This window comes from Sinohyriopsis cumingii, unplaced genomic scaffold, assembly GCF_028554795.1.
Source record: "Sinohyriopsis cumingii isolate HCF-2022 unplaced genomic scaffold, ASM2855479v2 utg000913l, whole genome shotgun sequence".
Taxonomy (NCBI): Eukaryota; Metazoa; Mollusca; class Bivalvia; order Unionida; family Unionidae; genus Sinohyriopsis; species Sinohyriopsis cumingii.
The window spans coordinates 4247203-4266936 of NW_028315943.1; the positions used below are offsets into that span (position 1 = coordinate 4247203).

Consider the following 19734-nt stretch of genomic DNA (forward strand, 5'->3'; position numbering starts at 1 on the left):
AAACTTGTCACTGGTTGGCATGACTGTTCAGTGAAAAGGGAATTTCACTGCAAAGTTATTTTTCCAAATCCACAGACATTTTTCGTCTCCTCAGATTAGAACGCGGCAATGACAAAACAATCATGCTCATCCTGCAAGAGGTTCAATCTCCAATTTTCTTATGGTTGCATTTTTAAGGTTGCTGGCTACACTCAAATACTTCAGAAGTTCATCCTGAGTAGAAAAATCCTGAGTTAGACATGAAATGTAATCCCAGATTTCATATTAATTACCAGTCTTTTTTTCAACATTAGTAGAAGGCTTATGTTTTGGCATTTTGACATGAAATGAGAAAAAATCATATCACCTGCCCTTAAATATTCCTCTGAAAACGTCATGAACAGTGCAACAACAGTTGAACAATAAAAAAAATAATCAAAATACCTACTCAAAATTATTATTTGATCAGTCTCCTTATTATCCTATCTCCATTAAAATTCAGCAGAGTTTTATCAGAAGGCTTGAAACTATTACCACCTTTCATCCTTTTATTACTTGTAATACCCTTGTAAAACATACTGCATTTAACCATAAACTCTCCAGATTACAAAAACAGTATGTCAGTCAATTAACAGCTTGTTGTATACTCGTTAGCCTTATAACATGATTACTCAGCCACACATCACTGCACCAGTACACGTTTTTTGTCCACATTAGACTGGTTCCAGTGGTTTTTGTAATTGGGTTCGAATGCAGAAATATACCAATTTTGTGAGATCTTAAACTACTACTAATCTGTTATTTTTCAAAAGATTTAGGGTAGATTTATTACAGTCATAACTGTTTACCTCTTCCTCTATCATACATTTGGAAGATAATCTCCAAACAATCTAGGCCTAGCCTTGATTTAGTCGTGTCCACCTCTGGTGACACCAGTGACCTGTTAGCTCTGTCCTGTTCAAAAGGTGTGAACAGTCTACCAAATGTTGGTCACTGGTGCATATGGTCAATTTGTTATGGACAGTGCACATTCAGTTGGAAATCATGCCGGAGACATCAGGGGTAATAAAAACTAATGCCTAAATCAATCGTCATAAAAAAACAGTTGAAATTTCCATGTATCTGAAATGGTTCAGATTTAAATTCTGAGCATCAACACCTGTGGGTATGTATAGCTGCCAACCCTCATGATTTTGGCGTGAATTTAAGACTTTCTCAGTGATTCATGAATTCACACCGCATGCGAAAAAAATCACAAAGTCCCCAGTTCTCAATTATTTTAAATCTTTAATAAAATAACCAATTTCCCATTATGTTGTTGTTGTTGTTGTTGTAGGGTTTAACGCCATTTTTCAGCACACGATAGGCTGTACATGGCGGCCAGTATTAATGGTGGAGGAAGAACCCTGGAAAACCCCAGAAAGAACCACCGACCCACGAGAAGCTACTGGCAAGCTTTCTCACATACCCACATTAGCCGAATCCGAGACTCAAACCCACGCAGACGGAGGTGAGATGCCAGTGATCCGTAACGGAGAGCACTTTAGACCACTCGGCCACTCGGGGCCCCAATTTCCCATTAAGCGCTAGTCGTGATATCGGCAGTTGCTGAAATGGTCTGGTACTGCTGGTCATGATATTAGTGGAACTATAACTGATTGGTACAGTTGGCCTGGTTGCAAGCCATATGTGTCTGTTGAGAACCCTGGAATAAATATGTTGAAAATTATGTGCTGTTTCATTTCTTAAAAAGATACTGTGTGACTTTCATTTAATATTTTCTCATTTTTGTACAACATCAATGGAATGATGATTTTTTTATTGGACTGCTGATGATATGGATATACAGGCTCAAAGATTTGGGTAGTCATGTGACTAACAGTGTGAATCCAGAGAACCTGGTCCGACCTTGTCAGCTCCATCTAATCTGTCAGTGGACAAATGTTATTCTTGCAATTTCTGAGAAGATAAGTCAGGTCATGTAAGTTTGCTGTACCCAACAGTAACTGGTAAGCAGCTATATTATGAACTTAGCTCAGACAGATGAAATAAAAAAAGAATTTGGCCGACCCCCCCCAAAAATTGGATTCGGTTGTTGGAAATTTAAAAAATAAATGGTATGCATGCTTTTATAGATTTTGGCATCCTGGAGAACCAGGAATTTCGTTTGAAATATGCTGACATTAATTAGTAAATGAGTTATATTAATTAGTAAAATGAGTTATATTAATTAGTAAAATGAGTTATATTAATTAGTAAAATGAGTTATATTAATTAGTAAATGAGTTATATTAATTAGTAAATGAGTTATATTAATTAGTAAAATGAGTTATATTAATTAGTAAATGAGTCTTATTTCATGTACAGGTTTACTCAAATCGAGTTTTATTTTGAAGTAATCAATCTTATCAAAGGTTGGTCAGAAAACTAAATAATCAAACATTTGATTATGGTTCAAGTTTAATTCTTTGAATTATTTTGTTTTACATTTTTAATGTTAAGATTTCACTGCATTGAAACCATTTTGGAGTAGAAAAGGATATGAATGTTTGGATGGAGGCACGGAAAGTTGGGTTTAAAATTCAAAAATATTGGAAAGAATTGAATCAGTTTCATGCAAATTTTAGCAATACTGTATAATTGTATTTTGGTGTAGTCAGGATGTACATCATAGCTGCAGAGAAAACTATTGATTAATGATGGACCATTTGAAATTTGTTCTCTTAATTGATCACCAGCATAATACACCAAGAGCTTTTGTAGGAACCTCTCATGATATCAATGATTCTGTCAATTCAGGGACATAGAAAAACAGTTAAAGTGACATTGTCCATGAAAAATGTAGAAAATAATCTCCAACATGTTCAAGTACATGGTTGATTGATTTTGATGAACTGAAAGTCTTTCAGATACTAGGGGATAACAATTTTCTAGCCCAGACAGCCAATAATCATTGTTGGGCAGGTGAAATTTAATGTATCTGGGCCAATTTTTAAATAGGAAAACAATTTATTTTTAAAAATCTGGCAGTTTTCCCCATACCATCCTTGCCAGGCCAGTTGATCAATAGGTCAAAACTGGGATTGTTGCCCCAAATTTTCTACTGATTACCGACATTGCTTGCAAGGTTAGATCTTTTGGGTCAGACTGACTTTTGCATTGCAAATCAATCAGTTTGACAACATTAGTCCAAAGTGTTTAGTGTATTTTTCTTGGCATAATTACAGTGTTCTATCATGACACATTTGTTCATAATTAAACTGTATGACCAGGAATAGTTCAAATCCAGATCTTTGACCAAGGAAACAAATAAATATTAATGAGTATGTTTGATTATCCTCACAGACCTCATGCCCCTGCCATTGATCCAATGGCCTGTGTGGTTAGAGTGTCGTGAATGCAGTTTTGTGTATATTACATACCAACTCTTTAAACATTAGAAATATTGGTTAGGAATCCACCTTGAATGTGGATGTTGTTGGTTCGAACCCCAGCAAAGTCACACCAAAGACTTATAAAAATGGTACTGGCAGCTGCCTCTCTTGGCACTCAGTGTTAAGAGGTTAGCGTTAGGTCTGGTTGGCCTGTTGTCAGGATAATATGACTGGGTGGGACATGATGCGACATGTCTATGGTGTAACGACCCAGTGCTGAACATTACTTTTAACTGCCACACTGCAGACATCGTTGCAATATGACTTAAATTTGTTTAAAGCTATGTTAAAAATCCAAATCACACACAAACACACACACACACATATTTTTTTATGAAATATATGGAAAATTCATCATTTACTGGTTGCTGAAATCAGGACAAAGCCAAATGACAGCTATAATAGCTTTCGCAATTGGGTACATTATTTTTTACAGGTGTTAGTAATTGGTACAGTGATAGGAAAATGCATGTAGCATTTTAACTAAAACTCAGGTTTCTTAAAGATATGCAATTACATGAAATTCCCCCATAATTTTAATGACTTTCTGACCTGAATAATTTATGAGCACATGAAAATTCTGTAGGTGATTTGACATAAGCTTAACAAAAGTTGTAATGTTAATTAATATTGACATGGCTTAGTCTGGTCATCCAAGCATGGTATGTCTAGACTGCCATAATTAATCCCTCACTAAGTTACTCTCCATTGAGCTGTGATTTGCTCTCATGGACTGGGTTACTAAAGCATAAAGTCACCCTTAAAACCTCTTATTATATTAACCCCTATTCAACTGTAAGCAGTTACATTAAATTGAAGACTTTTGGCTTACCCAGTAATTGATATAGAGGCTAAAAGTTAAATATCCCAGGGCTATGCCATGTTAATTCCATCCATGTTCTCCAAGATCAGCTGAATTATGTAACTCTTGTTTTTATTTGATGATGTCACACCATCACCTTTTACTGGTGATAACAGTCAGGATTACAAATTGTATAGGAGTGTACCTTCATTACACAGTATTTGGTATTTTTGTACAGTGTATTTACTAAATTTGTGTACATTTTTTTTTAATTAATGTGGATATTAAATATAACAAATATGTATGCACACAGAGTCAACATTTTTTTATAAGTAGTAAATCAATTCTTTAAATGAATCCATAAAGGATAAACTGTGCTGAATCAAATGAGTACATAATGTGCCTTAACACAAAGCCCATAGAAGATCAACTGTTCTAAATCGAGTACATATTTTACCTTAATACAAAGTCCATAAACTACTAAATCAGTTGAGCACAAATTGTAGATTAATACAAAGTCCATACAAGATAAACTGTAATAAATCAACCGAGTACCTTAATACAAAGTCCATACAATATCAGCTGTACTAAATCAGCTAAGTACATAGTACTTTAACACAGAGTTCATCCAGGATAAACTGTACTAAATCAACTGAGTGCATATTGTACCTGAACACAAAGTCTATATGAGATAAACTGTACTTTATCAACTGAGTACACAATGTTCCTTAACACAAAGTCCATACAAGATAAACTGTACTAAATCAACTGAGTATATATTGTACATTAACACAAAGTCATCTTTATGTGTGCAGTTCAGATCAGTCTGCCTTAGATCACATGCCAAAAAGTCTAAAATTCAGACACATATCTGATTCTGACAACAGGCAAATTTTGGGTTTTAAAAAAATCAGGTCTCAAAGTTTTTCCTCTGTGTGAAGTTCTATGTGACTCCCTTTTATGCGTTGGGGTGGGGTGCTTCCAATATTTATTTGAATTACTGTGGAATTCCCACCCTGGCTCGTTTTTGTAGGAAGTGAAATTAGTGATAGAGAGAGGTAAAGCTCTGAGCCCCCAGTCAGCAGTACCGACAATTAAATTATTAAGAACACAAGGGTGAAATTCAAAAGAATAACAATTTAATACAAAATACAAACTAAACGATATTAAGTTCTCAACCAATCTGTTTCCTTTCGAGCATGTGACAACCTATTTCATCACATGATTTTAGTGTGAGATGGAGAGACATCTCCCTGGACCCCTGGCCTGTAGAATTCTTTGATAAGACGGTAACGCGTCTTAGCAATTCCCATTTGTCCTCCCAGGAGACTTTCGTGCGCGAGTTTTAACACTTAGCCTCGCTTCTCTTTCAGCACGACGACGGCGTGGCAATAAAAGATCCCCTTCTTGTACTCAAACTTCACCACGCCATTCGGAGTTTTTTTCTCCATTCCTTCTGCAGTGTATTTGTGCAACCACGCCAGAGTTGCGTCCTCCTGCTGCAGCTTCCTCAATTCGGCTGGAAGAATGTTACTGACCAGTGTCGACGTAACTTCTATCGGCATCGCTTTCATCTGACGATACTTGGACCTGGTTTCCACAGCACTCACCGGCATCGGTGTGCAGGTTTCGGGGTTCGGTTGTGGCAACACATAACGACATCCCAGTATGACGTCATGTGATAAACCATCCAAGCACACAGCTTCAATTTTCCCCTTCACGTACAGTGAATTGAGGTCAGTGACAGCCACTGGCAATGAGTCACGCGCGCTGTTCGCGTACTGAACTTTGATTACCTCCCCTGTGTAATCTTCGGGCCTCACATATTTCTTGTCGACAAGGGCTGGAACGCTACACCCAGTGTCATACAAGATGGTGGCACCTTCTCCATTGACAGTAGCAGACGCGAGGTTATCTGGGTTACAGCTTGCCTCCGGCTCACGCTCCTTCCTAGCGACGGCATTCACCTGGGTCTGCCTGCCCTTGGGACAGTCCCTGGCAATATGCCCCGGGCGCTTGCAGTTGTAACACATCAGCGGCCCTCGCTGACCTGCAAGTCCCACTTTCATGGGTGAGGCCTGTCCAGGTCTATGGTTAGCATCCTTGCCTGCAGATCCCCCTCCGACCCTCCCGTCGCCCTGACGGTTACGGACAGCCAGCTCTACCTCAACCACACGGCGTGACTCAGTGGGTCGGGGTCGGTCCACACCCCCGGAACCTCCACTCTTTGAGTGTGCCTGCTCGTATTGCTCTGCCATGCTGGCGATCTCTTCAAGCGTCCGGTGCTCTCTCTCTCGCGACGGTAAGTACGGTAAGTAAGTAGCCCATCGTACGATTGTTCGACTTTGGCCATCTTCATCCACTTCTCAAATAACCCTCGAACACGGGTGTGGAATTGAGAGTGGGCCTCCGTTGCCTTTTTCGTCGAGTCCTGAAAAAGTTTACAGTACGTTTTGGCAGTCAGCCGATAGTGGCAAAGAAGGGCCTTCTTGAGTGCATTATAGTCGTCAGCATCGTCTGCAGCTAAGCCGTGGTAGACTTTACGAACTGCACCTTGCAAAAAAGCTGAGACATTAATCACCCAATGTTGTTCAGGAATTTTATGAGCGTGAGCGAGTTTCTCAAACTGCACGAGAAAATTGTCAATAGATTCCTCCTTATCGTTGAACCGCAGCATACTTATCTGGACCATTCGGTGGTCGATGAAAGATCGTCTGGTCCCTCCAGAACTTGTACTGGTGTCGTCCCTTTTCGGTGTCCCTAGCCGCTAACCTGACCTTCTCCATTTTGAGAGTGTGAGCGAGCTCTCGTTCTTTTGTGGCCGCTGATATCCTGGCCAGCTCCAGCTCTTTCTGTGTTTCTCTTTCTGCTGCTATCTTGGCCAGCTCTCTGTCCGGTGCTCTTTCTGCCTTCCATTCTTTCATGCGTTCTTCAACGAATGCTGCCAGGCGATCTCTCTCGTAGCCGAGATCTTCCGCACCCATGGCACGGTACTCCTTAATCATCTGTCTTTCTGTAGCCATTTTATTGTGATAACTACAAGTGATACCTTGTCTCGACTCGCTAACAATTGACAGATGTTACACGTTTCTAACCAAATACTTACCTGTTAACACCATTAACTTCGCTCAGGTAAGATAATTTGCTCGATATTCGCTTCAAAATTGCTGCAAATAATTAAAAATCTACCAAGCATGCAAATATCAAAATATAACATACACAAGATGAAAAATCATAAAATTCAAACTACACAGGATGGAAAATATCTCACACTGTTCACTAATACTTCCTAACAAATAAACTTCAGGTCGTAAAATAATATTTATGTCTAATTCAAATCCCGGACGAAGCGCCTATTGTGAAGTTCTATGTGACTCCCTGTTATGCGTTGGGGTGGGGTGCTCCCAATATTTATTTGAATTACTGTGGAATTCCCACCCTGGCTCGTTTTTGTAGGAAGTGAAATTAGTGATAGAGAGAGGTAAAGCTCTGAGCCCCCAGTCAGCAATACCGACAATTAAATTATTAAGAACACAAGGGTGAAATCCAAAAGAATAACAATTTAATACATAATACAAATTAAACGATATTAAGTTCTCAACCAATCTGTTTCCTTTCGACGTTGTGACAACCTATTTCATCACGTGATTTTAGTGTGAGATGGCTTTCCCCTGTACATGGTTTCTACTCATCTGAGTTTACTACGACAATTGCTTTCCTCCTTCTGGCATTCTCCGATTCTTCCTGTCCTCCTCCCCTTTTGTCTTCCTTTCTCCTCCTCCTTTTCTTTTTCTCTTTCCTTCAACGAGGCTTGTTCCCCACCTAATTCTATTCTTTATTTCTTATTTCTCCTTCTGGCGTTTTCCACCTATTTCTATCCTGTCTCTCTGAGACTCGGGACTTCACTACTCTGTCCCCAAAAGCTTCCTACGAAAAACACAAGGACATTAGCATTTGTGTTAGCCATCTCGCTCACACTAAATCAACAGTCAATCAATCATCAGATCAAGGTTATCTACATCTTTGCTCACACATTCGAGCACATCGAAAAACACACATATTCTTATAAAACAACATTGCAATAAGAGCGGTATCCTACTTCTCATGCAGAAATCACTAAATTGCGTCACATCAATATATATATTTCCTTAATCTCATTATTCTCAACAATATCACAATAATCCAACGCATTTCTGTACATTACACTCCCACAAGTGTACACAAATATTCAAATATTCATATTATTTAAATTTACATACTGCAGCCATTTTACAAGCTACCATTTAATTCACAATGGCAAAATCTAGAATATCACATGAATAAATACACTAGTTTACTACGAAGTAACTAAATAGCAAAATACAATATTAATTCTGACGAGCAAGCAATCTACATAATCATAGCTCCTTTCTCAAGTACGCATGTAAATTAAACAATACAAGCGTAATTCTACGTGCTAATGATTCTAGTAAGTAAATATACATACTGCACTTAATTACAATTACAATGAGGTAACATTCTGCAACAATCGAGCAAATAACTCACTGACCTTTACGAAGCTTTCTGTCCTTAGAATGTACTAAGAGTTTTCCAGCCAAATCACGAGTGGCTTCCTCGGAGTGAGTATATTCTGCTTTACCAGTACGACGGCTTACAAATCACTAATTCGTTATCAGTTCAAAGGACTGATAAGTTCTGGTTCGAATTGATTGCCCCACCTTTCCTCAGTTATGATTGGATATCAATTCTAGCCCCAGTCTGTCCAGCTTAACAGACGAGCCTTAGGCCATCTGTCAAGCGGAGAGATTTACAATAGCATCGAGGGTCCTTTGTTCTTAGAACAAAGCTTTTAACATCCATATGCTAGTGTTAACACCTAACGAAGGGTTCTTGTACAAACAAAATCGCCGTAACAGTGCAGGGTCGACATACTCATTGCGCTAACCCATTCCTTTGTTCCTGACTTACGTAATCGCGGGCAGGCAAACGTGACACTCTGCATTTTGTAATGCAAGAGTCCAGATTAATTGGTATCATTGTAGAGCTACAACTACCTGTTTTTTTGTAATACCAACCACTTTGTTATATCTTAAATGACCTTGATGCTGCAGAGCTCAGAAGTAGGGTATGGCCTCATAGGCGGGTTTGGGGATGAATGAGTTAACACAAAGTCCTTGCAAGATGAACTGTATTCAGTCTAATGACTCTGAGTACATATTGTACCTTGAGTATTTATTGATCATAAGCTTTTTCCTTTAAATAAACTTTACATCTGCTCTTGCAGAGGATATAAAATGGCAAACTGCAGCCTTTTGTATATGATGGCCATGTTAGTGTAGAATGGCAATGCAGCCTTTCGTATATGATGGCCATGTTAGTGTAGAATGGCAGTGCAGCCTTTTGTAAATGATGGCCATGTTAGTGTAGAATGGCAGTGCAGCCTTTTGTATATGATGGCCATGTTAGTGTAGAATGGCAATGCAGTGTTTCGTATATGATGGCAGTGTTGGTGTAGAATGGCAGTGCAGTGTTTTGTATATGATGGCAGTGTGTAGAGTGGCCGTGCAGTGTTTTGTATATGATGCCATTGTTTGTATAGGGTGGCATTGCAATGTTTTGTATATGATGGAAATGTTTATGTAAAGTGGCAATGCAGTGTTTTGTATATGATGAAAATGTTTAGGTAGAGTGGCAATGCAGTGTTTTGTATATGATGCTATTGTTTGTATAGAGTGGCATTGCAATGTTTTGTATATGATGGAAATGTTTATGTAGAGTGGCAATGCAGTGTTTTGTACATGATGGCAATGTTTATGTAGAAGGGCAATGTAGTGTTTTGTATATGATGGCAATGTTTGTGTAGAGTGGCAGTGTAGTGTTCTGTATAGAATGGCAATGTTTGTGTAGAGTGGCAATGTAGTGTTCTGTATAGGATGGCAGTTTTTGTAGGATGGCGCCATTGTGGTGATAATGAAGAAAACAACTGTAAGTTTGATTTAATTCCATTAAATGGTATTTATCACTGCAGTAGTCATTGAAATATGTAGATACTATTCTCAAATAAAAGCTGCTTAACCCATTAAAAAATTGAAAATCTCTTAGAAACATAACGGGGGAATTCTCTCTCTGTCTGTCTGTCTCTCTCTCTCTCTCTCTCTCTCTCTGTTTAAAATGTTGGAGAAAAGAATGTCAGATGATACAGTCTAGTAGGTAAATTTTGATTCCTCACCATTTTGCCCTTTTTGTACAATTCATAATAAGTCCAAGGTGCTTTCTGACATTTCTTATTCAAATAAAGGCCACTCAACAGAAGGCTGCTTTATGTCCAATCGAATCCATCTTGCCAGATGTCTGCTTCCATGATTTTTCTAATCTGAGAGATGTGTGCATGTAAAACTTAAGTGTTATAAGTGTCCATGATACTTAGAACAATTAGCTATTTAAGCTAGAGATTTTCCAATAAAATTTGTTATAAAAATATCAGATAATTTTTTTTCTGCAAGTAGTTTATTTATTCCTTATTTTAGGATATTTTGATCAGCAAACATGCATGTAACATTTTTGACAGGTGTTGCATGAACACACAAGAGGACTGTTAAATTGTGTTTTGTTTGTGTGGATTGTGTTTTTTTTGTTGTGGATCGTGTTGTGTTTGTGGGGGTTTTTGTCATTGAAAGAAAGGGAACATATGGATCCAGTTAAAAAGAAATATTTGGAGAATATGAAAGGAATCGGTATAAAGGAACTCAAAATGAAAAGATGACGTTCCGATGGCTAAATTTTGATGATGGGGGTGTGTGATTCATGCATTTTGGAAAGAATATGCAGACAATTTAAGAAGCTATGTTTTGCATTACAAGTTCACATGAATAACTTTAAATTCCTTGGGTACCAGTAATTTTCATGGGTGAGCTAGATAATGAATTTAACGATCACAATGAAATATTAAATCTGTTAATATTTACCCTCTCCCCATTATTCAGTTTGGGCCCTCCTACTCTTCTAATGTATTGATCAGCATTAGTGACATCTTTCTTTTCCCTTCATTGTCCATATGACCTATTTAAGAAATAAATGGAGGTGTGATTTATGTATTATGGGTATTTTTATATTGTCGAGGCTGATGGTTGGAGTTTGCATTTGAGGAAGACACAGATAAAGGAGTGGTTCCATTGTCTTTTAGTTTATCAAGTATTATTGCACTTTGATGGACCTGTAAACATTAAAACAAATGACAAAGCATGCTGAATGCACTGTGCAAGTTGATGCTGGTCACGTGTGTGATTCACAGTGTTAATGCCACAGTTGTTGCAATAAACCCATAATACAGCTGACTATGGGCAGTGATTTAAGTAAATAATCATCCAAATGTGCTTCATTTGGTGTTGATGGCTGCATCTGTTCCATTTGATTTGTATGTGATTTAAATTTTTGACGCTTTAACAGTTTTTCAGTCACATCACTAGGATGCAGTATGGCAGTTTATAGTGATGTCGAGCACTGGGACATCATGCCGCAGACATGTAGCATGGTGTCCCACCCAGTCACATTATCCTGCATGTAGCATGGTGTCCCACCCAGTCACATTATCCTGCCACCAGGCCAATCAATTCTAACATTAATGCTTAGTGCCAATGAAGGCAGCTGCTAGTACCATTTTTTTTATAAGTCTTGGTTTGACTCAGGTGGGGTTCGAACCCACAACATTCCACATCCGAGGCAGACTCTCTAACCACTTAGGCCACCAGAGCAGTTGTTCCATTTGATCGTCAGCACTTGTTGTAACTGTTTGATCTTGGCAGGTATTTGATAAGGCCAGAACAAGTATCAAAAATTATATGTATGTGATACAAACATATATATATATATACATATATATATATATATATATATATATATATATATATATATATATATATATATATATATATATATATACACACACACACACACACACACACACACACACACACACACACAGTACTATATGTATGTTTTGTTCTGAGTTGTCAGAAGAAAAGAGTTTGATGTGGTATTGGAAAATGCCACGGCAGACTTTCAAGCTGAGACATTTTAGAAGCAATACCAGACAACAAGTGCTTTCCCTGACTGGGAGCAAAACAACTTGAATGACATTTTGTATATATTACACCCCCCATATTTAAACTTTATAAATATTTGTAGCTTTAATGTATGAATGAAATTCAAAACAAATTGGGATTAATTGAAGTTTTATTAGTTGCATAGAAGCAGATGCCTTAACGTAGTTCCAATGTAACTGTGATACAGAAATTCAGATTGAACAGCTGCCATATCATGCAAGTAAGATTAAATAGGTATGTAATAAAATAAATGAAATGATGCCGTTTGATTGAAATGATTAGATATTCAACCTTTCCTCTAATATGCTGATAGCAGCTGATGTGTAAGCCATTGACAACATACATTTCATACCGAACTCAACTTGCAGTTGTCTAGGTACCGTACATCTTTTATATTTTATTTCAACATGATTCATTACTCAAGACATTTTTTTGTTGAATGTATCTAACAATTTAGGTAAAACATCTTTGGGATAATGATGATATTGTTTTGTACAGACAACATTATCTACATGATTCCAAAATTGCAACCAGCCATACAGACGAGTCATGCGCAGTGGGTGCTTTTGTGGAAACTACAATGAATAAGATACTACTGTGGTTTTGTTAACGTGTAACCTTGTTTCTTTAAGATAAAATGAGATTCAGTAAGGGTTTGCTAACATACATCATGATCAGATGTGAATAAATTTACTCTTTTGAAAAAACTGGCTATATAAATTTCTTGAATATGTGTAGATATTTCTTGGATTTCCTCAGTTGGTCACAAATATTAAAAATATACTTTTCAATATCATTATTTTCGTAATACATTAAAAAAATAATTTTGCTGTCCTCCAGTCTTTGATTTTAAAACATGTTTATATCATTCATGCAAAAATATTTTAATTTGTTCTCCGCAGTAAAGAGTACTATACTTGATATTTCAATTCAGTTAATAAATATTTGTGAGTGAAAGTTATGTTCATCTTTAAAAATGTCTTCCTCACTTTTTTCTCACATTCAATAATTTCTCCCCTTTTTATATGCAGGGAGAAGACTTTTCTCCAGTTTCTCTGACTCCAGTTTTAGACCTGGGCTAAGGTGACAATCTTTTGTAAAGAGATGATTGATTATGGCATAAATATTTTTCCAAAGACAAAAAATTACAATGGCAAATACCATGTAGTCTTAAAAGCAGTCAGTGATATATTGTCATTTTAGATACTGATATCTTGTTTCTTTTAATAGGGATTGGCCTGTTCAGGATCCCTGTAATGTCATCAGAAGGTCAGGGGAGCCAGAACACTGCAATAGAATCATTATTCCAGGTAAGATGTCTTGTAGTTTTTTTTTTCCACTTTGATATTGCAAGACTGTAAGCATTCTGTATGCTTGCCTGTATCCTGTAATTTATTTACACAAATACAGCTGATGATTGCCATTGCCGAGACAGTTTGGTTTGGTTTCGTTTGGTTCTATATGGCACAGCACAACGAGTAGGATGGTTAGTGCTGAGGCAATTGGAGTAAACTCCCTTGTCCAAAAACACACCATGGTCTGGCTAATCCTGTGTTAAGATTTGAACCTGCACACTTTTGGTCACAATTCCACAAAGCTTAAAAATATAAACCAAAATGTGTTCTATAAAATCAGAGGTTTTATTTTTCGTATCTTAACATTAACTGCCATTATCAATAAGTGTTCGTTTTGAAGAAATTCAGAATATTTCATTAAAATGGTTGAAGAAAATTGTAAATTCAGACCATTTGAATGTGTATATGATATATAGTGACAGCAAATTATCAAGCATAATTTGAAACCTGAATGTTCAGTTGGCTGTTGATAGTCTTTTAAGTGGGTAATACATTTGCCAATATTGATTGGCAGTCCGTGGGGATAAGCAAATGTTCATGTCTGACATACTGCAACATGTTATCTAAGTGACACAAGATTTGCTTATACACCACTACTTCTATAGCTCGCGCCCTGATAACTCTCGAACCCACTTATAATGCAGAGTCAGGCATGGATCCCATTTTGTTTAAAAGCAGAAAATATACCCCCAAAAATTGATCCCTATTCCTTAAACTTTAAAAAAAACATCGCGATCAAAATTGGTAACAAAATTGTTGATATAGCACTCGTTTTACAGTTGAAAATAGTAGATATGACATGGAAATTTTAATCAGTGTTTTAAAATTATAAACTTTAATAAGAAGTCATATGATTGGTTACATTTTCTTTCCAAATGACATTCTTAGTACACCATAATCAATGATATTCAAGGAAATTTCAGTCAATAAAAATGTCACTTAAGCCCAGTGTAGGCAGGACAGTAATATTTAAATGCCAATTAAATCATTTTGATTAAGTGAAATTTGTATTTTAATTCTATCTTTTAGTTCCTCTTAAGTATAATCATCATAAATGCAATGTGTATTTAAATGTAAAATTTGTCAATCTACCGTAACGTGCCCACAAGCATTTCTTTGAGAACCTAATTAAGTGTCGACTGTGTTTTGATAACTGACTTGCGGAAGTATTTGTTTTATTGTTACACTGAATTAAAAGATGGTCTTCTTAGTATTATCATGTTAATTATGTCTTTTGAATCAAATCAAGGAGGTGGAATGTATTTTTAAAAAAGTTAAAAGGCATGCAAATCCTACACACGTAAAATCTAATGGCTCTGGTCATATGTCGGGTTAACTCACTTCAGTTGATGAGTCAAACAGTTATAAATGTTATTGTGTATGCAACATAAACTACCTTAAATTAACCAACTCATTCATGACTGTGATCAAAGATAGCAGGGTAGCCAAGGAAAACAAATGCTTCGTAAAATAAAGAACTTGGTTTTATCGATATAGACCATTGTGGGCAAGCGATTTTTGGAGGATTCCTGAACTAGCATTTAGAGATATCCTCAAGGATGATAAGAAGTTTCACTATTACTTTCACTGAAATCATGACATCAGTATTGTACTAATTGAACAATACAAAAATTGAGCTTTGACGTAGAAAACTGTCTCGCGAATGAAATGTCAATAATGTTTATTTTTAAAAAAAAAGGAAGCTTGTTTGGTGGTGTCTCAACAGTTGATGGCATAATTTTGGAAGGATGTGAATTTATTATGATAACCAGTTAAGTCATTGCAACCTTTCATCATACATACCAGTGTGAAGCAGTGTCTCATGTTATAATTTGCACCCCCTCCCCCTCCAATTTGGAAATGATAGAAGGGATTGAACCTGGAGCTGCATGGGCATGGAGTAAGTAGTTGGCAGAGGTGCTGCTTCATGTTGATAAACGGAAAATCCAATTCCTAAAAAAATTTAAAACATACCTTGACAGTGGATGAGCAAGAAGGAAATTAAGGGATTTTGTTCTGGGACATGTACTATGGCTTTTAATGGAACTGTCTTATATGCAATTTCAAATTCAACAGATAATAAGAATTTTTACTAGAGAGTAAAAAAGGCCAAAATGTTGTCTAATGTACTTTTAGCATTTTTACAATATCATTATAAAATTTCTGTAATAAGTAATATATTTATGCAATTTTTTAATTATAGTTTTCAGTTCTTTGATTGGTGTAAGGGTCAAACTTTATTTCATTTGTTGCAAAATCATGTAAAATGCCTAAAATCTAAATTATGTTCTTGAAGTTTTGATAATTATTACTAATAATGGGTATATTTCTGATTTTTCCAATTCTGACTGAATCAGTTCATAATAATAACAGAACAATAGTTATTTTTTGTTTTGTTAGTTTTTCAGCATTACTACAGCCATTGATTATTATGTACCTATAACCTTAGGGGGGGGAGAGAGAGAGAGAGAGACAGGAAGAACTTGTTAGCAGTTTTTCTGCTTGTTTCTATTTTTACTCATGATGAAATACTGAATGCCTTGGTATTTGCATGCCATGCATTTGTTAAAGTGTGCAAATTTGTGGGATTGGCCCTTCTGGGTGCGACTTTAACCAAGACTAACACATTTTTTGGTTCTTTAAGACAAAGTTTAAAATGGCTAAAGGAAAGAGTAAATTATTCTCCCCACTGTCAAGTAATAAGAATGTGCAATGGAAGGTATGTTTTTCTTCTCAACATTTTTTACATTATGTCGGATTTTTTTCAAATTAATGTTTTCAAACTTATTTTTGGAACTTATATTGTATTTTTGTTTGTGTTCTTTTGCTCAGAACAAGCTTTTAGTATGAAACCTGAGTATCTGCAACAAACAGATGGAATTGTTTATTCATGAAATATAAATTGCATTTTAATGTTCACATTTTATAGGTGCTATTGAAATAAATGCTCAATGCTTCTGCTGTACTTTTTAGTACCTTTAGTTAGTTTGACACTGAATTAAATTTGTATTGTAAATTATTAACATTGTTATGATAATTCATTTAAATGGCATGAAAATTATGGTTGAGTCATTAACCAGGATGACTTCTTTATGAAATTCTGAGCATATAATGAGCATACAAATTATGGAGATTTTTTTATATATACCTTTTTATCAACGTTGATTCCTAGCTTTAACTTAATTTAAACCTAGACACATTCAAATCTTGTACAAATTTAGACTTGACTGAGTGGAGTTATTTAAAGAAGATTTGAAATATATCAGTCTTACAAATTTTGGATGTTTACAGGGGAAAAAATTAGGAATGAAATTTATTTCCTAGTGTTAGTCATACAGGGAAAAATAGCTTTTTTAGATAATGTTAAAATTGTTAATTTGAGATTTCAATTTGTGCAGAATACCTGCATAGAGACAATATTGTTTTGTTAAAACTAATGTTTGTCACATTTTAGATTTGTTTAATAATGATGGCAAATTTTTTTTCCCATGATAGTCTGTACAGTACTTTTTATGTGAACAGAACTTGATTACTTTTCTCATTTATGGGAAATTCAGGAAGATTGGAAACAAGTAATCAACTTAAATAAATATAGTGCTATGCAGTGTAAATATAACAATGGTATCAAAACATGTCAGCTTTAATTGTAAATAAAAAAAGGAGGTAAACATTTTTACTAAATTTTATAAGTGCAGCATCAGAAGGTCAGAGATGGGATTAGTCATTCTTAGAAAAAGCTAAAGGTTATAAAACTCTTGGCTATCAGTTCAGATTTGTATAGTGTATTTGAGTTGCAAGCAATTTCTTACAAAGCATGTAAAACAGGTCATATTTTTAGTGTATTTGAGTTGCAAGCAATTTCGTACCAAGCATGTAAAACAGGTCAGATTTTTAGTGTATTTGAGTTGCAAGCAATTTCGTACAAAGCATGTAAAACAGGTCAGATTTTTAGTGTATTTGAGTTGCAAGCAATTTCTTACAAAGCATGTAAAACAGGTCAGATTTTTACAGTGTATTTGAGTTGCAAGTAATTTCTTACAAAGCATGTAAAACAGGTCAGATTTTTACAGTGTATTTGAGGTGCAAGCAATTTCTTACAAAGCATGTAAAACAGGTCAGATTTTTACAGTGTATTTGTGGTGCAAGTAATTTCTTAGAAAATATGTAAAACAGTTCAGATTTTTAGTGTATTTGAGGTGCAAGCAATTTCTTACAAAGCATGTAAAACAGTTCAGATAGGCCTAGTTATTGTAGGCATGCAAAGGACTCCATAATTCATCTAATATTTTTGTGTCGTAGGGTGAATACCTCTTGTAATGAGCTATGTAGTTGGCTTCAGATTAATTTTAACTTAAAAGTTGAAATAAATTAAAGAATATTATCCAGAGTGCATTGTTTATTACTTTTTTGATATGAAGTGCTAAGGATTATTACCTAATATTTTATTTATAAAAAAATATTTACTGATCAAAATTAATGATTCTAATTTTATTTTGACCCTGAGAAATATATTTGAAATAATAATATCTAAGTAAAATGAATGGGACAAAGGAATAATGTATTAGAGGATACTACCCTCTTTACTGTCATTTTCATAATTTAGTTTTAGCATTCCATGTCGCAGTTTTAAGTAATGTTTGGATCTGTGCGTAAATACAGTCAATGCACAAGCTATTGAATCTCAAAGCATCTCTTTCTTCTCCTCTTTCTCTCTCTCTTTTTCTCTCTCTGTACATTCCTTCCAGATGATATTGATCTATCTTATAGTTTTATACATAATGGAAAACTTGGATATTGGATATCATTGTTTTGAAACTGCTGTACTTGTTCATTGTACTACTGTTATTTTTAGATGTAAAGCAAGGGTCCTCAGCCTTGTCATTGATTATAATGTCCAGTGAAATGAACATTCAAAAGCAAAACATATAAATCCCTTATGCCACCTAGAAAGAAATTAAAACATGAAATTGTTTCGGAGGAATAGTTAAGGTTTTGTTTTTCAATAATAAGGACTGGGTTTATTTTTTCAGTATTTTCCTATTTTCATAAATGTGAAAAAAGTTTGAAAATAATCAGATTTTGAATACTTGATATGGAACTATAATAATTTTCATGCCGAAATATTACCTGATTTGATGTTAATTTTTCAATCATAATAATTTATTTCCATTTTATACCACCTGTAAGCTGCCAAGGTTTCTTTCTTTTTGGTGGTGGTGAACATCCATCAGTGTGTGAGCCACAACAGTGACTTTTGCATACTTTATATTTTCAAAAGCCTTTGAAGTGTTGCACCTAGGATGTTAAGGGCTCAGGGCTTTGTGTTCCTTACCCTCCAAATTTGGGAGATGTGCAGCATTTAAAAGGGTCAAAGGAAACTTGTAGACAATGCACTAGCAGTGCCAAGAAAAAAGGATCATGTTTTTTCTCAAGCGTTATGCCACCTTAACTTAGTGTTGCTGCCTATTACTTACTTCAAGGAACTGTTCCAAATTCCTATTAAAATGCAGTGTTGTATTATGTCAGTTTCTTAAGGTCTTGTGTTCAGTATTTTGGAGCTCTTAAGGTGGCAACCAAAACTATATTTTCATCTAAGTTTAAATTTTTTGCAACAGATGTTTTATGTTAAAGTAATTTTTGAAAATATTAACATGTTGGAATGTCTGGTTATCATAGCCAGATAAGGTACTGGTACATGCATCATGTTTTATGGAAAATCCATGGTTAACCTAATTTTTTCATGCTGTTTCTGTAGTGGACCAGATATAAATCATTGTGGATTGTCCACTGTTTGGCAGGTAGTTGTTGGGTTAAGTTTTATTGTCCCAATTAGAAAGTTGCAGCAACATAATTATGTAATAGTGGACATCCATTACATCACATATAACAAGTTCATGTAACAGTGGACATTCATTACATCATGTATAACTAGTTTATTTAACAGTGGTTTTAATGATAGAGATTCTGCTTTTAAAGAAACAAGAGCACAAAAAATCACAAGTAAATATTAGTAGGTTTCATTCCATTAATAAAATATAGTGAGAAATGGTGCAAATTTTTTT

The 19734-nt window shown here is 35.5% G+C and overlaps 1 protein-coding gene and 1 long non-coding RNA gene across 4 annotated transcripts in view; one reads left to right on the forward strand and one right to left on the reverse strand.

Annotated features, from left to right (window-relative positions):
* Positions 1 to 19734, reverse strand: part of LOC149773071 (uncharacterized) — a 36449-nt gene that overhangs the window by 12506 nt on the left and 4209 nt on the right. Inside the window, exon 2 of the long non-coding RNA XR_016417497.1 lies at positions 15476 to 15625. This is a non-coding gene — a long non-coding RNA (uncharacterized LOC149773071). The remainder of the gene's footprint in view (positions 1 to 15475; positions 15626 to 19734) is intronic.
* Positions 1 to 19734, forward strand: part of LOC149773072 (protein Mdm4-like) — an 84684-nt gene that overhangs the window by 4114 nt on the left and 60836 nt on the right. For all 3 annotated transcript variants that reach the window (XR_016417496.1, XM_089946907.1, XM_089946906.1), the window contains exon 2: positions 13548 to 13627. Coding sequence is in view for 2 of the 3 variants with exons in the window: in XM_089946906.1 (XP_089803032.1) it covers positions 13548 to 13627 (80 nt within the window). In the remaining variant the exon portion in view is untranslated. The remainder of the gene's footprint in view (positions 1 to 13547; positions 13628 to 19734) is intronic.